This window comes from Rutidosis leptorrhynchoides, chromosome 3 (assembly GCF_046630445.1).
Source record: "Rutidosis leptorrhynchoides isolate AG116_Rl617_1_P2 chromosome 3, CSIRO_AGI_Rlap_v1, whole genome shotgun sequence".
NCBI lineage: Eukaryota > Viridiplantae > Streptophyta > Magnoliopsida > Asterales > Asteraceae > Rutidosis > Rutidosis leptorrhynchoides.
In genome coordinates this window covers 37,130,405-37,149,873 of record NC_092335.1, presented here as the reverse complement: position 1 = coordinate 37,149,873, position 19,469 = coordinate 37,130,405, and the positions used below count along the sequence as shown (strand labels likewise).

General features: G+C 30.3%; 1 protein-coding gene across 1 annotated transcript; it reads left to right on the top strand.

Moving 5' to 3' along the window:
- Positions 1 to 15,428: 15,428 nt before the first annotated feature.
- On the top strand, positions 15,429 to 18,302 carry LOC139895944 (NAC domain containing protein 50-like). The gene is made up of 4 exons (XM_071878498.1): positions 15,429 to 15,906; positions 16,387 to 16,664; positions 16,765 to 16,896; positions 17,618 to 18,302. Exons 1-4 carry the CDS (start codon positions 15,684 to 15,686, stop codon positions 18,140 to 18,142), a joined length of 1,158 nt encoding a protein of 385 aa, XP_071734599.1. The 5' UTR covers positions 15,429 to 15,683; the 3' UTR covers positions 18,143 to 18,302.
- The last annotated feature ends 1,167 nt before the right edge of the window (positions 18,303 to 19,469 follow it).

Sequence of the window (19,469 nt, the reverse complement as noted above, 5' to 3'; positions counted from 1 at the left end):
GAGTGATGTTATTAATCTAAATAATTTTAAATTAAAATTAAATCTTATTAATTAATTATTATTATTATTAAATCTTATTAAGAATTATTTTAATTATTAAAATTAAATAATTTTAATTAATTATTTTAAATTAAGTACGAGAAGGTATAAAAGTTAGGCAGAATGAAACCAATTCTACAATTATATTTTGATTTACACTTTTAAAATAAAATGACAACCAATATTATCTCTTATAATTGGATGTAGATTGTTAAATATGCATTTTAGGTGTTTGATGAAATGTTTAGTTGACGAGTTTCTTAGTCGGACTATGTGGTTCCACGGGTCATAAAACTAAATAACTTTAGCATTTACGTTCACTTAATACCTATCATTGAACTGTTTTGTTTAAACAAACCCGTGATTTCACGGGTCATTTCACTAGTATTTTTACCATTTCATAACCACTTGGTGTTTGGTTGAGTGATAATCAAGGAGTGAATCGAAGTATGCGATCCGGGTTCGATTCTCACCCAGTAATTTTACATTTACTTCACTTGAAATACATGGCCCGGATTCGAGATGAAACGGTGATGGGTCCTCCACATAAAGTGGAACCCCCTCTAATTTTGTTGGTCTAAAAAAATCATTTCATAAGACGTTTAATCTAGACACAAGATGTGTATACAACGTAATTGACAACTTATAGCGAATTACGATTAATCAATCAACTATGCTTAATTATAATAAAATATAATTTGCATCTATCGTACTTAAACTTTCACCATCTATAAATACATACTTATACTTATAATTATAAAATAAGGGCCATAAATACATACTTATAATAAAAAAAAAAAAAAAAAAGGGCATGTGGAATGTAATGATTCTTATAGCACAAGGTGTCTATGTCTTTTTTCAGTGTCGATTTTAGTGGCCAAAATGAAAGTCAAAATTGACTTTCAGTGACATGGGTGACGTGTCCGTTTTAGTGTACATTTCGATGTCCATTTTTATACTCTTAACTTTTATTACATTTTTTTTCATTTTTATTAAAATAAACTTCATAAAATAAAATAAAATACTTAATTAAATTTCATAAAATAAACTAACATACATAATTTAAATTCATAAAATAAAATTACTTTGATTCATAAAATAAACTAATTTACTTGATAAAATAAAAGTACGTTTATTCTCGGATAGGCTACAAATGCTCAATCAAATCGACTCGTAACCCATCGTACACTTCTCTATCACGTAGCTCCCTTGCTTTCCTGTTACGAATGTCGCACCTTTCGATCCAAGGACGTTGCATATTTTGACCCGGCTCATAAACCCAGTCATTCTCATAAATTTTGTAATCATTGTCTTCAATAATCATGTTGTGTAGTGTTATGCACGTATACATAAGAGGTGTCATGTGATTCACCTCGTAAGCCCTTGCGGTTTGTTGCAGAATATGTCAACGACCCTGTAGAATCTCAAAAGTTCTTTCATCATCCTTGTAAGCAGCATCTTGTAAGCAGCATCTTCTTTCCTTGAAAAGTAAGCACGTTTGTCATCAACGTCACTTGAAAAATGTCTTGACAAATGATCACCATGTTGGATAAATCTCGTCTGCTAAATAGTAGCCTCTTTTGTTCTCGACATTGTTTACATGATAAGGGATGTACGGCATGTCTTCGACAAGCATTGAGTTGAACAGAGGACTAGTATATATGACATTTGAGTCGTTGTTTGAACCCACCACCCCAAAAAAAGAATGCCAAATCTAATTACTATACGATGCAACGACTTCAAGTATAATAGTTGGGTGAATATGACCGCCTCGCATAAATTGGCCTCTCGACGCAACTGGACATTTTGCCCCCCGCCCAGTGCATACAATCTATGTTACCCATCATTCCCGAAAAACCATGAATCTCTTCATGAGCCGCGCACAATCGTTAAATGTCATGCCTCGTTAGCTCTCTTAGGTAGTCATTTGCATACAACACAATGATGAATTATGTAGAGTTGAGCAGAGACTCCCGATCAACACGTTCTGACATTTGCAAATACTCATCCAAATCATCCGGAGTATAACCGTATGTTAGCTGACGTAGTGTGGCATATGGTTTAAGGTGTCTTCGAGGGATTTTAAAAAGTAAGGGTGTTTTTAAATGTGAGTATTTAGGTGCGTGTATGATTTAAGGTATCTTTGAGGAATTTAGGTTAGAAATAAAAGAAATGTTGATTTCAGATAGATACACGATTAGTCCCTAATTAATGAAATGGACGAAAATACCCACATGTGCCACGCACATGGGTGACTTAACAGATCAGATTTAACAGACATTTAGATGAGGGAACAAAAAGGTTCAAATTTCAAACCACAAGGACCAAAGGCCAATACATGCACTTTTGAGCAAACCACATGAACCAACAACGCAATTTTGTCAAATTAAAGTTCTAAAACAACACATGTTACATATTTTTATTGCTATATGTACAAGTCCTAAAAGTAATAATAATAGTAGGGGTGTTCACAAAACCATCAAACCGCGAAAATCGGCCGAACCATATCGATTTAGTTGATTCGGTCCAGTTTTGAATATTAGCAGTTCGACTGGTGGTTTAAAAATCACCAAACCGCGAAACTCTGCCCGATTTTACGATTTTATGAGTCCACCGACCGGTTAAACCTGACCGGAACATTGAATAATATTCTATATTTATGTAATACTTACAATTTACTTGATGTTACTCTATCTTTATCGACTTATAAAAGTTTTGACTTCTCTACTTTATCTATTTACAAAGAGATGCTAATGTAGATTATAGTGAGGTGGATACATGAATGTCTTGACTTACTTACCTGAAGTGCTTCATAATTCTAGTAAGCGTTATGCTATTGAACAGCTATATGTTATAGCCTTCATTCAACAAAAAATAATTGATAAGGTGTGTGACTAATCCTTACTTCATGTATGCTTTGTTCTTTGTCATTTATTTTCACTTGTATAGTTTCTTACAAGATGTAACAATGAGTAGGATTAATTATTTTAAGTTGGTGCTAGGCATAGTTGTTATATATCAAGAAAGATAAGGCTTTGTATAGAAGGCCATTTGCTATTTATCACCCTAATTCACTCTACTCCGTCTCTATGTGTTTGCTCTCTCAAAGCGGTTCAAATTTAGTACATCGTCTAGCCTCTTTAAATAGAAACAAATGAAAGAAAGAAAAAAGGATTTTCAAACCGTTAAACCGGTCAAATCGGACCGCTCCAAACCTGTGACGACCCAGAAATTTCCGACCAAATTTAAACTTGATCTTTATATGATTTCGATACGATAAGCAAAGTCTATAATATTGGAATCTTATAAACTTTGAACTGTGTTCATGTATACAATTGACCTCGACTGCTATCGACAATTCACGAACCTTTAATTGTAACCAAAATTTCAAATATAAATAATTATATAGGTAAATAATTATATTAAATACATTAATGAACTAATAAGTAATTTAGTTTTATGAAATATAACTTTAAATAACTAAAGCTGGTTATTTTGAATAATATATAGTATATTGTATATAAATGGATCAAAACATAATTTGCCAACGTTATCAAAATACTAAATGTATGATGTTGTACTTTAAGTTATTTAACTAAGTAATAAAACTTGATATTTAACTAAGTAATAAAACTTGATATTTAAAACGTAATTATATATTGTAGTTTGAATATATATATATATATATATATATATATATATATATATATATATATATATATATATATATATGAGTCCTATACATAATAAATAAAATGTAATACTTACATATTAAGAATATTTGATATAAATTGTTATTACCCTTAATGTTAATATCAACACCAGTGCTATTAATATTAAATTAATTATATAAATTATAGATACGAATTTTATACATAAGACGTTATAGTATTATTATTATTACTAATATTAGTATTATCATTAAAAATATTAGCATCGTTATAAATAAATATTACTATCATTTATAATATTATTGATATAAACTTTATAACTATTATTATCAATATCATTGCTATTATATTATTATTAATTTATATATATATTAATTATAATATTAAAAGTATTATAGTTATAACCATTTATTAATTAGTTGTATATATAAATATAGATACATACATATATGAAATATAAATACTGATAATATTAAGTACATACAGATATATATATAAAGCAGATATATATATTATACTGATATATATATACTATCTGTATTTTTTTTTGTATTAATAACTAATAGGATGATCATGCGTAACAGATATCAGATTCTATTTTTACATCAACATCGAAAATATTTGATTAGTACTTCTTGTCTCCTAAAATTCGAATCATATCAAAATCATGATAACAAAGCAGATGATAACAAATTCTATTGTTTTTGTTTTTATTTAATTGTTCTATTCTTGTATTGTCTGATTGGGAAATATGTTACCACGTCCACTATTAAACCGATTAATATCAGTGTTAAAAGACACCAAACAATTTACATTATCAATAACAAATCCAGTTACCTCTCACAGTTTGCAGGATTTTCGAATTTAAACCCAAAAACTTGAAGAAACCCCGTCGTCTGCCCTGCATTTTTAATCAAATCACAATAGCTCGATTTCTTAATGAATTGTAAATTCCTTATATGCAATTATGATTAAAATCCTTCGTTTAAGCTATCTGAAAAGTTTCAAAACTCAAATCATTCTAACGAACTCCAATTTCGAAAGTCAAAGTTAATTTTAAAAAGTCAAATAATTTGTTCTTGGGGAAATTAGAGCTTCATTTCATGTTTTACATTAAATTAACGACTCAAACAGTTTATTAGAAGAATTTTGAACATCTTTCATGTAGAAATTTTTTGTTAAAATAGCCCCCAATGTCAAGTTCGAATTAAAGTGGAAACGTATTTGTATTTTTCTGTTCAGGTTTGTTTTAATTAATTTTGTGTTGTTTTAATTAATTTAACTCAGTCCTTAATCGTTATGTATCATTTATAAATCTTAAAACTAAATTGTAAAACATTTTTTGGTTGAGGTTTAAATCAAAATCCTGGTCGATTGATACTGGGTGATGAAGAAGATGGGAATTAAGGTTTAAACTGATACAGATAAATATAATATAAATGGAATATGAAACAGAAAAATAGATCGGGTCCAGTGGTTAGATGGTGTTGTGTGTGAGCATGAGGTCTCGGGTTCGATTCCGGTCTGAGACATTTCTTTTTAGAAAACCATTTTGAGGTAGTTTTCTTACTAATTGTTATTATTATTGTTATTATTAGTGTTATTGTTATTATTATTATTATGATTTGTATTAGTACAAGTATTAATTATATAATTATTATTATATTTAGTATTATTATTATTATCAGTTTTAGGATTATGATTATCATTATTAATTAATGTTATTACTACAAGTATTATAATTTTTAATACTATTATTACCACCAATATAAGTATTATGATAAAATTTTCATTTATTATGATTATAAACACAAGTATAGATATTATTACTATTATCAATAACAGTTGTATTATTACTATTATCATGATTAGGATTATTATTATTATTATCAATATTACGAAAATAATATAAGTTATCATTACTTTCATTAATATTATTAGTATTAGTAATACTTTTGTAACTATTAGTATTATTATTAACAATATCAATATTATTATTATTATTATTATTATTTTTTATTATTATTTATATTATCATTTTTCTTTAATAAAGTTATTATTATTATTGGTAAATCATTAACAGCAACACTATTATTTTAAACAGATAAATATTACGTACATAAAAATATACTTATGATACATACTATACTTATATTAGAATTTCACATAACTATATATATTAAACCTACTAAGATTATTTATATAAGTACTTATGAATAACAAACTATCGATCTTTAAAGATAATATTAAACAAATATGTGTACAAATACATTAATATAACCAGATGAATATTAACTATTCTGAATATATATACAAATTAAAAATACATAAAATATAAATTAAGGATATAATAAATAAATTGGTTCAGTTACGATTAAATGTCTTAATATATATATATACAAATGATATAGGTTCGTGAATCCGAGGCCAACCCTGCATTGTTCAGTTGTTCAATATAGTCATATGTATTTTTACTACAAAATATATTAGGTGAGTTTCATTTTCTCCCTTTTACTTTTTACATTTTTGGGACTGAGAATACATGCGCTATTTTTATAAATGTTTTACAAAATAAGCACAAGTTCATGAAACTACATTCTACGATTGTTTTGTTATACTAGATATCTGTACTTATTATTATTATGCTTGGTAACCTAAGAATTAATGAAAAACACTAATTGACGCGAATCCTAAAGGTAGATCTACGGGCACCAACCACCCCCATTTTCGAATAGTGGAAATGCTTTAGTACTTCGAAGGGTTCTTGTCATACATTTTAATAGTGGAATGTATGATGCCAGATATCTTAAGCGCTCTATGTTAAGGTCGGTTACCAGGCGATTCATCGTATGAATGATTTTTTGCAGTTGTAATGATCCTGCGCATTTAATTAAATGAAATCTTTTGGCTTATTAAATATTATGATTGTTATATAGAAATTAAACCTATGAACTCACCAACCTTTTGGTTGACACTTTAAAGCATGTTTATTCTCAGGTATTAAATAAACATTCCGCTGTGCATTTGCTCATTTTAGAGATATTACCTGGAGTCATTCATGACATATTTCAAAAGACGTTGCATTCGAGTCGTTGAGTTCATTAAGATTATTATTAAGTCAATTATAGTTGGATATATATTGAGATGGTATGCATGTCGTCAACTTTCGATGTAATGAAAGATTGTCTTTTCAAAAACGAATACAATGTTTGTAAAAATGTATCATATAGAGGTCAAGTACCTCGCGATGTAATCAATTGTTTTGAATCGTTTATAATCGATATGGACTTCGTCCGGATGGATTAGGACGGGTCATCACAGTTGGTATCTGAGCGGTGGTCCTAGCGAACCAGGTCTTGTATTAGTGTGTCTAACTGATAGTTGTTTAGATACATTAGTGAATCTGGACTTCGACCGTGTCTGCATGTCAAAAGTTTTGCTTATCATTTCGTGTCGAAAATTACCTACTTATTATCCTTAGGAAATTACCTGCTTATCATCCTTAAAGTCTAGACACGTCTTACTGCCTCTATTGCATAGACAGTGTATAGATAAATTCATATCTTAGTGTATCTGTTATTATTACCGTTGCCTGACAGCTTCCGTAGATTCCTCCGTAACTTATGAGATTTTAGTATTATATATGCATATGTAAATTATGTATTGCAGGGTACTAATCTACATCCTATAATCTATTTCTTACCGAAAATCCTTCATCTGATCGTACGAGATGAATCCCTCAACCAGTTCGAGTCCCTCGAATTTCGATAGCTATTCCGACATGGATGTTCACCTAAGCTCCGAAAGCAGCATCACCAGAATAAATCAATCAATCAGCCATCCCTAATTCGTCTGATGGGTTTGTAGTCTACTTAATCATTGGAGACAAGAAGAAGCGATCCCTTTCATCCACCATGTTGTCCTCTGGGCGAAGAACCTGAAGCATTCACCGGCGAACCAATCCGAAACACCATTCTCACTCTCATTTCCCGAATATCTCACCACGATTATATTCTATCTAAAATTCTAAACCTTATTCATCCGTTTGTTCCAACTGACAATCATCCCGGTGTAATAGAAGAAGTCAACGAGCTTCGCACCCGAGTTGTAGCCATGGAAATATGGTGCAAAATTTACCAGCTTCAGTAACATCACCGGCACCAACAGTACCATCAACAATCCATGTCTCAACATCTCATTCTGTACCTCGAGCATAATCATCGTTCTACATGACGTTCTACAATATTTATCTTCGTTCGACATGGCAATTATGTAATCTCTAATATTTTAGAGATTATATATTCTTGTTCTAACGGTAAATCAAATGAGTTTAATATCATATTAACTCATTAAATCCATGATTATATCTGAAGAAAATATATATGTAAGTATATTTTCATAAAGATTGCAATTAAAAATTCTTTTGTACAAACTGTTAATGGTGAAAATATTTTAACGGGTAGGTAATACCCGAGGAATATTTAGATTTCACATTAATAAGTTACACTGTATATTCTCCGAATCTGATTCAACAGTCATTTACGATCCTACTTACATCCATCGTTATACGTATCCGTTCATCACAGAATAACCATTTTCATTCAATTTCATATTTGGATTTTGACCTATCAGAATCCGACAAGTGGCATAATGAAGAAAACATTGGACAAAATAAATTTTGTTAGAAACAAACAAATTAACTATGATAAATTTTGTTAAGAATCTACGCTAACAAAATCCTAGCTAACTGTTCCTAGCTAACTGTTAATTTCTTATTGTACATTTAATTATCGCAATTTATTTTATCGCAATTTAATTCTCGCAATTTTATTTATTGTCATTTACATTCTGTTATTTATTTTACGCACTTTATTTATCGTCATTTAATTTCTGTTATTTATTTTACGCACTTTAAATATCGGGACATGTATACAAGGTTTTGACATATCATATCGACGCATCTATATATATTATTTGGAATAACCGTAGACACTCTATATGCAGTAATGCTGGAGTTAGCTATACAGGGTTGCGGTTGATTCTACAATAATATATATAGTTTGAGTTGTGATCGAGTCTGAGACATGTACACGGGTCACGATACGTATTAATTAATTCGAGTATTATATATTAAACTATATATGAATTATTGGACTATTACTGTGGACTATCGACTGTGGACTAAGAACATTGGACAATTAAAATAAATTAAAATATTGATTATAACATATGAAACTAAACATTTCTTCAAGTTTGCCACTTGATTTCATCTTAAACTTCATTTGTATCTTGACAATTACGATCTGCGTTCAAACCTTTCATAATTCTTTAAAATACCTCAATCGAGAGGATGAACCAACCGCACTTCATCTACGGAAGAAAAGATCGACGCATATAGTTATGCACCTGAAAACTCTCGAAAACTGAGTAAACGTTTAACGCGTAGCTGTGCAAATTCCTTAGTTTTATTATTACCCAAAATAACTTGGTAATCCCTTTCAAAGTAGCAAATTTTGTCACAGCTCCAACAAGTCAACTTCGACTTTTCGTTCGAAACAACCTTATTATAACCTTGATATATATATATATGTGTGCTCTTTTATTGTTACCGGGGAACCTTTTATATTCCACCATATTACCAGCAGATGTACCAGCAACCTCGTCGCTCCTTGGTTTAAATCTCTCTGACAAATCACTATATTTATCTATTGAAGTCTCATCATGTACTCATCCGCATCTTGTAACAAGAATTGTCATACCAATTATCGGGAATTAGCAAATCTGTATTGTGAGTCTCGCAACGTTTTCACATCAACAGTTATATGTATTCATATAACATTTATCTCTTAGAACTATGATCTTCCATTCTGAAATTCTGAAAAGCAACCAGTCTACGAATTAATACTCTGAATTTTAAAAAGATGAATGAAGCAACAAAAACTGTAAAAGACCTCAACAGCCAAAAATTGATAAAGAATTGTATGTTGGCAAAGCTCAGAAAAAGTTTGAAAATGAAAAACTAATTGAGCAAACTACGAAGGAGTCTCTGAACAAATCACAAGGACTAAACTTGTACATTAAGAATCCTGATGATTCTGTTTCTGATGAAATCTTTAGCGAATACCTTGCTTCTGACTCCAAACTCTTGCGGACAAATTTTCTTCACCATCCTTTGATATTAGAAATTCCAAGATATCATAGTATCTTTCATTATAAATATCCTCCATATTTCTGAAGATATTTTCATAACTATTCTTATCTGAAATCATTAATCTCTTCGTGCTATCAGTGTTACATCATATAGAAACTGTTAGTTTCTATATTCTGTAAACTTTCGAGCATAAAATATGAATGTTACTGAAGTAATGTTGGGAACTGATGCATGAGTTAGTATAATATAAGGACGCTTGGCCAATGTGATTATATTACAGTAAGTCATGCTGAGTTTCTAATGGAACGTGATGATTCACAGATCCTAACGTCATCATGTTCCATGTTACATAACTCTTTCATTCTACTTAACCTCTGAACTTATCAGGAAAATATATTCTTGATAGTTCCATCCTCAGGAATTCTGGTAATTTGAAAAATCAAATCGTGCTAATACATTTCTTCCTACTTAGAACATCATAATCATTCGAAAACTCTATACTTACAAATTCTGGACCATTACTCACTTTACTAGAGGTCGAGAAGAGATTAAAAAGACAAAGAGATCCGAAACATAAGGGAAGATATAAAACTCGACAACAACACAGAAATTACAAACCATGGATATTAATACGAATAGCAACATAAAGACACGGTATAATTAAGAATAGTATCACCCCAAGGCGATAGTAGAAGTAAACAGATTTTTCTGGTGGAAGATTTAAAAGAAGGATGACAGAATTGATAATTGGGAAAATATCAAGGATTACAACTTGATTAAACATTTTCATAATCTTTTCGATGTATGAACTAAGAAAGAAAGTATAGGAATGGTGAGAATAATGGAACGAAAGAGTTTAATTTATAATGAAAATACCAGGCAGAGTAATCAAGGCAGATCTCTGCATTTAATTAGAGAAATCCTAATTTCCTTATTCGTCGAAGAATCAAATCTATTAGATTTTGAAGATTTTCTTTAAATCCCTTGAATTTCGGAATTCAATCCTGTCCACGTCAGAAGATATGACGAATCTATATTTACTCATTTCACTCTTTTGTGATAGCTTCATTCGTACTCTTCGAGTAGTCGAATTGTTTTATCCATATTACTCAATAATGATAAAACTCTAAATTCCAACTCCTATGAGTCATGAAAACATTTTTAATGTTAGCCATGACAACCTCGATCAAATTTCGGGACGAAATTTCTTTAACGGGTAGGTACTGTGACGACCCAGAAATTTCCGACCAAATTTAAACTTGATCTTTATATGATTTCGATACGATAAGCAAAGTCTGTAATATTGAAATCTTATAAACTTTGAACTGTGTTCATGTATACAATTGACCTCGACTGCTATCGACAATTCACGAACCTTTAATTGTAACCAAAATTTCAAATATAAATAATTATATTAAATACATTAATGAACTAATAAGTAATTTAGTTTTTATGAAATATAACTTTAAATAACTAAAGCTGGTTATTTTGAATAATATATAGTATATTGTATATAAATGGATCAAAACATAATTTGCCAACGTTATCAAAATACCAAATGTATGATGTTGTACTTTAAGTTATTTAACTAAGTAATAAAACTTGATATTTAACTAAGTAATAAAACTTGATATTTAAAACGTAATTATATATTGTAGTTTGAATATATATATATATATATATATATATATATATATATATATATATATATATATATATATATATATATATATATATATATATATATATATATATATATATGAGTCGTATACATAATATATAAAATGTAAAATTTATATATTAAGAATATTTGATATAAATTGTTATTACCCTTAATGTTAATATCAACACCAGTGCTATTAATATTAAATTAATTATATAAATTATAGATATGAATTTTATACATAAGACGTTATAGTATTATTATTATTACTAATATTAGTATTATCATTAAAAATATTAGCATAATTATAAATAAATATTACTATCATTTATAATATTATTGATATAAACTTTATAACTATTATTATCAATATCATTGCTATTATATTATTATTAATTTTTATATATATTAATTATAATATTAAAAGTATTATAGTTATAACCATTTATTAATTAGTTGTATATATAAATATAGATACATACATATATGAAATATAAATACTGATAATATTAAGTACATACAGATATATATATAAAGCAGATATATATATTATACTGATATATATATACTATCTGTATTTTTTTTTGTATTAATAACTAATAGGATGATCATGCGTAACAGATATCAGATTCTATTTTTACATCAACATCGAAAATATTTGATTAGTACTTCTTGTCTCCTAAAATTCGAATCATATCAAAATCATGATAACAAAGCAGATGATAACAAATTCTATTGTTTTTGTTTTTATTTAATTGTTCTATTCTTGTATTGTCTGATTGGGAAATATGTTACCACGTACACTATTAAACCGATCAATATCAGTGTTAAAAGACACCAAACGATTTACATTATCAATAACAAATCCAGTTACCTCTCACAGTTTGCAGGATTTTCGAATTTAAACCCAAAAACTTAAAGAAACCCCGTCGTCTGCCCTGCATTTTTAATCAAATCACAATAGCTCGATTTCTTAATGAATTGTAAATTCCTTAAATGCAATTATGATTGAAATCCTTCGTTTAAGCTATCTGAAAAGTTTCAAAACTCAAATCATTCTAACGAACTCCAATTTTGAAAGTCAAGGTTAATTTTAAAAAGTCAAATAATTTGTTCTTGGGGAAATTAGAGCTCCATTTGATGTTTTACATTAAATTAACGACTCAAACAGTTTCTTAGAAGAATTTTGAACATCTTTCTTGTAGAAATTTTTTGTTAAAACAGCCCCCAATGTCAAGTTCGAATTAAAGTGGAAACGTATTTGTATTTTTCTGTTCAGGTTTGTTTTAATTAATTTTGTGTTGTTTTAATTAATTTAACTCAGTCCTTAATCGTTATGTATCATTTATAAATCTTAAAACTAAATTGTAAAACATTTTTTGGTTGAGGTTTAAATCAAAATCCTGGTCGATTGATACTGGGTGATGAAGAAGATGGGATTAAGGTTTAAACTGATACAGATAAATATAATATAAATGGAATATGAAACAGAAAAACAGATCGGGTCCAGTGGTTAGATGGTGTTGTGTGTGAGCGTGAGGTCTCGGGTTCGATTCCGGTCTGAGACATTTCTTTTTAGAAAACCATTTTGAGGTAGTTTTCTTACTAATTGTTATTATTATTGTTATTATTAGTGTTATTGTTATTATTATTATTATTATGATTTGTATTAGTACAAGTATTAATTATATAATTATTATTATATTTAGTATTATTATTATCAGTTTTAGGATTGTGATAATTATTATTATATTTAGTATTATTATTATCAGTTTTAGGATTATGATTATCATTATTAATTAATGTTATTACTACAAGTATTATAATTTTTAATACTATTATTACCACCAATATAAGTATTATGATAAAATTTTCATTTATTATGATTATAAACACAAGTATAGATATTATTACTATTATCAATAACAGTTGTATTATTACTATTATCATGATTAGGATTATTATTATTATCAATATTACGAAAATAATATAAGTTATCATTACTTTCATTAATATTATTAGTATTAGTAATACTTTTGTAACTATTAGTATTATTATTATTAACAATATCAATATTATTATTATTATTTATATTATCATTTTTCTGTAATAAAATTATTATTATTATTGGTAAATCATTAACAGCAACACTATTATTTTAAACAGATAAATATTACGTACATAAAAATATACTTATTATATATATTATACTTATATTAGAATTTCACATAACTATATATATATTAAACCTACTAAGACTATTTATATAATTACTTATAAATAACAAACTATCGATCTTTAAAGATAATATTAAACAAATATGTATACAAATACATTAATATAACCATATGAATATTAACTATTCTGAATATATATACAAATTAAAAATACATAAAATATAAATTAAGGATATAATAAATAAATTGGTTCAGTTACGATTAAATGTCTTAATATATATATATACAAATGATATAGGTTCGTGAATCCGAGGCCAACCCTGCATTGTTCAGTTGTTCAATATAGTCATATGTATTTTTACTACTAAATACATTAGGTGAGTTTCATTTGCTCCCTTTTACTCTTTACATTTTTGGGACTGAGAATACATGCGCTGTTTTTATAAATGTTTTACAAAATAAGCACAAGTTCATGAAACTACATTCTACGATTGTTTTGTTATACCGGATATCTGTACTTATTATTATTATGCTTGGTAACCTAAGAATTAGTGAAAAACACTAATTGACGCGAATCCTAAAGGGAGATCTACGGGCACCAACCACCCCCATTTTCGAATAGTGGAAATGCTTTAGTACTTCGAAGGGTTCTTGTCATACATTTGAATAGTGGAATGTATGATGCCAGATATCTTAAGCGCTCTATGTTAAGGTCGGTTACCAGGCGATTCATCGTATGAATGATTTTTGCAGTTGTAATGATCCTGCGCATTTAATTAAATGAAATCTTGTGGCTTATTAAATATTATGATTGTTATATAGAAATTAAACCTATGAACTCACCAACCTTTTGGTTGACACTTTAAAGCATGTTTATTCTCAGGTATTAAAGAAACCTTCCGCTGTGCATTTGCTCATTTTAGAGATATTACCTGGAGTCATTCATGACATATTTCAAAAGACGTTGCATTCGAGTCGTTGAGTTCATTAAGATTATTATTAAGTCAATTATAGTTGGATATATATTGAGATGGTATGCATGTCGTCAACTTTCGATGTAATGAAAGATTGTCTTTTCAAAAACGAATACAATGTTTGTAAAAATGTATCATATAGAGGTCAAGTACCTCGCGATGTAATCAACTGTTTTGAATCGTTTATAATCGATGTGGACTTCGTCCGGATGGATTAGGACGGGTCATCACAAAACCAGACCAAAGCGTCCAGTAAGACAACTTACTCGGCCTGATTTAGTTTGATATAAGTTGCAACCGTAGATGCCGGTTTGATTTGAAATTTTATCAAAATTAGACCAAACCGGACCGTGAACACCCCTAAATAATAGTACTCCCTCTGTCTCATTCTAATAGTTTTCATTGACTTTCAAGGTCTTTTTTGCTCATTTTTGACTCAAAATCTTTTTGTTTATGTTATATATTATTTGATAAAATTTATATGAAAGGATTGATGTTTAAATATGTTTTGATTGGTATAATTCTTTTCAATGTAATATAACACAAATAAATATATTTTGAGTTAAAAGTTGAGCACAAAAAGATATTGAAAGTTAAATGGGGAATATTTGGAGTACTAAAATAAAGTTAATATTAAATTAATAAATCCACTTCTGGAAAACAAAATTATCCATCTAAACACCACCCCCACCCCCACCCCCACCCCCACCACCACAAAAATAAAAAAGAAAAAAAAAAGAAAGAAAAAAAAAAGTAACAAATTCACTCATATAAAACTTGGATTTTATCGTTCTCTTTTACGTTTTTCGATTTCCGTGTCAAGCAAACTTCCATTTCTTCGTAATCATGTGTATGTGTATTCTTCCTCTATCCCACTTGCTTCACCTACAATCATAATAAATAAATAAATCACTGTATCAGATTTCCGTTTTTGTTTCAATTTAAAGAATCAGATATTGATACACACACAAGCGTTTATTTTGCGCTACAAAAATAGAAGAATAGGAAATGAGTCATGAATTGATGATTGTAGGACAACCGGCGACGGTTCCGACGTCGGCAGCACCACAATCTTCACCGCCGACGTCTTTGGCACCTGGATTCAGGTTTCATCCAACTGATGAGGAACTTGTTAGGTATTATCTTAGGCGTAAGGCTTGTGGTCAGCTGTTTCGGATTGAAGCTGTTTCTGAAATTGATGTTTACAAATCAGAACCCTGGGAACTTGCCGGTATTTTTTTATGAGTTTTTATATCTATTTTTAATTTTAATTAATTTAAAATTGTTTTCCTTATGATGTTCTCGTTTCCCCAAATTGTAGTAACTAGGTTATGCTGTTGATGTGGTAGGGGTTTTAATTTTATGTATGTATGGTAAGGTTCAAATGAGAATTATAAAACAGTTGATTATGGAAATTATAATAAATTTGTGTGTTAATTTATATGTGAAAATTGGTGAAGCTTTGGATATTATAATACATACAGTAACACACAGGTCTGCAAACAAATAGAGCTTTCGTTGAGCAAATCGAGCTCAAGTTCAAGCTTGATCGAGCTTGGTTCAGGCACTGTGTTTATCTGTGTATATGTATAATGTATGAATGCATGAATATTTAGGGAAAGAGAGTTGAAGGTTAAAATCAAGACTCATACTTTGTGAAATGTTTGTTAATTTTAAGATTTCTAACATGATGTTTGATCTAAATTGTTAGATTATTCGAATTTGAAGACAAGAGACCTTGAATGGTACTTCTTTAGTCCTGTAGATAGAAAAAGTGGGAACAGTTCTCGTTTGAACCGTACTACTGGTACCGGATATTGGAAGGCAACCGGAAAGGACCGAGCTGTACGCCATAAGTCTGAAACGATAGGGTTGAAGAAAACATTGGTGTTTCACAGTGGGCGAGCCCCAGATGGGAAACGTACTGATTGGGTAATGCATGAGTATAGACTTGCGGATCAAGAATTGGCGACAGCTGGCGTAGCACAGGTGTGAATTAAATCAGGGAAATGTATTTACTGTGTATTTGTATTCTTGGAAACTTGTATTGAAAAGTAATTTGTTTTCTTGTTTTGTGTGTGGGGAAAAGGATACGTTTGTGCTCTGCAGAATTTTTCAAAAGAGTGGGTTAGGGCCGCCTACTAGTGACCGTTATGCACCGTTTCTTGAGGAAGAATGGGAGGACGATGAGACTCAAGCTCAGGGAAATGACATTGGGCAGGTATTATTATGCGTTTTGTATCTGTAGTTGTTATACATATATGCATCTTGGCGTAAGTGCTTTTATACTATACTGTTGGTTTTGACCTAAAATTGCAGATATCTATTTTTCATATTTTGCTATTTTCATTCTCTAGCTAGTGTGTCTGTACATTATGTAAATATGTGTTCCCTTTCATCTCTTTTTCATACAGATGAATAGGGAAAGTGTTTACGCGCGTCACTATCGTAATTTATTAATGATTGGAACTAGTACTGTTATCAATAGAGCTCATAATCATTCTTGATATTGTGGCTCTATATTATTAAAGTGTCACATATAGTGGAAAATGAATTATTTCTTTGTGTGGTTTTCTGCTTTCTTGCCAAAACTAAAAAGCGATTTACTTCCTTACGTAACGTGACATGGGAATCAAATCCACGGGATTCGTATTCACTTATTTATTTCAAAGGTTATAAATATCTTTCCTTTTCAACATATTATTAGTCATTGAATCGAATGTGATTATTTCGCCATTTGGAGTTCATTGATGAGTGTTCTAGTCACACTGGAAGAACTAGGTAATTGAATTTGTGTGAATTTAAAGATTTATGAAAGATTGTATAATATCATGATGAATTTGGTAGTTTTAATGGACTAATAGTCAAATGACCAGCATATCCTTGCACATTCAAATCAAAACAGATTATTCTCTTTTGATAATACCAAACTCATTTCGCAGGAAGCAGCTGTCGACGTGATCCCATTGCGAAGCGCGCCAATGTTGGATCATCAAAACATCCCATTTGTCTGCAAAAGGGAAAGGTCCGAAGATGGTGTTGTTGACCATGGACCCGAGCTAGAGACCATCTCACTCTTTGACACTAAACGATCAAAACAGAGTGAACCAAACACCAATGACAACAATGGGAATGGTTCAGAAGACTCGACCACAAGTGAAGACCAAGAACAAGACCTTAGGTCCTCGTCTGCGCTCATGGAGTTCCCTCTGCTGCAGCATCTTGAGGCAAATAAAAGTCAACCGTCTGCCAGTCAACCCTCATTTGATGCTGCTACACTTGAAAAATCTGTGCCACCTGGATACTTAAAGTTTATTAACAATTTGGAAAATGAAATCCTTAATACCTCAAAGGAAAAAGAGACTTTGAAGATTGAAGTAATGCGTGCCCAAGCGATGATCAACATTCTTCAGTCCCAAGTTGAGGTCTTGACCAAGGATAATGACGGGTTAAAAAAGGGGCGGTAGGTAATTTCATGTCACATAATGCAACCTAGATTCTGTAGTTTTTTTCGACTATTGGGAACGAGGGCTGCTAAAGAGGCTTTAGTCTGTTCGTGCTCATATACCCTGTTTTTAGACAAATGTTAATCTGAGTTTAATCAAATAAAGCTTGGTTATTAACGTACATTTAGTCTTATATACCTATATATAGTTTCGTTACTGTGACTTTTATACATATTGATTTTGGTTCTGCTTAATTCACTGCACTATATTTTCAAGTACCAACCAATTTCAGATCAATTTTTGGCGAACTTATTATGGTGTTTGCATTTATTAAATAAATAATGAAAGATGAACTACACGAGGGAGATGGCCCAACCCAAATAGAAACTTGAAATTCGCAATAATGTTTGCCTCATGACATGACCACTAGTACGGTGGTGATGTTTTTATCTTCTTTAGACCATAGATAATGGGGCGGTTCTCTCTCAAATGCTCACGAGGTGTTACCACAAACGCCCACAAACGCTAGAAATGGGGCATTTGTCCAGGGGCTTTTGTCAATCAAATGCGCCCAAGAGGAGGGAGAATGACCATGACGTGTCAATTGATTGGTTAATGTTATTTATCTCTCCTCATTTTTAATATTTTATTATTCAAATACCAATCAGGATTTTAGCACATCACTCACAAACGCCCTTACAAAAGCCCCCATTACAACTTCCCTCTTTCCTTGCCATGGTCCAGTCATCATCTTGCCCCAAAAAGTACACCTTACCCACTCTACGTCACAATCACCGTTATCTATGGTCTTAGAAGTTTCTTCTCAATTTCTACATTATTTCATTCGAAGATGATATGCATACTATCGAAGATTACTCACGCACCATTTAATGTGTTGTACATTAATATACATATCAATAATATAATATATCAAAAAATATTCATACACCTTGTTACGCATCTGCTTTGCTGCAATATCCACCTTCACTATTTTTCCACATCGTTTATCACATTTTTTCCGCTTAGTGGTTCCTAAGGGAGTGGGTTCTCATCCTGATCTTTTTCAGAGGTGGTGTTTTTCTGAAGTGTGTAGGATTTGTTGGTTGTGGGTTAATGGGGTGGTTCTCGAGGAGTGTTGTGATGTGGTTTTGGTTAGCTTTAGGTATGACAGATAGTCTTGGGATTTGCAGCGGGGTTTAAAGTTTGAACAACGGATCGGTTTGGTGCCCCTTAGGCTTCAATGATGGTTTGTTCGTTTGTGTTTTTCACAACTTCCTTCCCTGGGCGTTCGGTTCGACTTTGCCTTGTTATCTTCCCATGCTTGGTTTTCTCCTCCATCATCCCATGA

What these genes read in the sequence shown, in the direction of transcription:
- LOC139895944 (XM_071878498.1), top strand. Translation starts at nt 15,684, where the DNA reads ATGAGTCATGAATTGATGATTGTAGGACAACCGGCGACGGTTCCGACG. An exon ending in CGACAGCTGGCGTAGCACAG is followed by an intron (nt 16,665 to 16,764) that starts GTGTGAATTAAA and finishes TGTGGGGAAAAG; the next exon opens with GATACGTTTGTGCTCTGCAG. An exon ending in AGGGAAATGACATTGGGCAG is followed by an intron (nt 16,897 to 17,617) that starts GTATTATTATGC and finishes CTCATTTCGCAG; the next exon opens with GAAGCAGCTGTCGACGTGAT.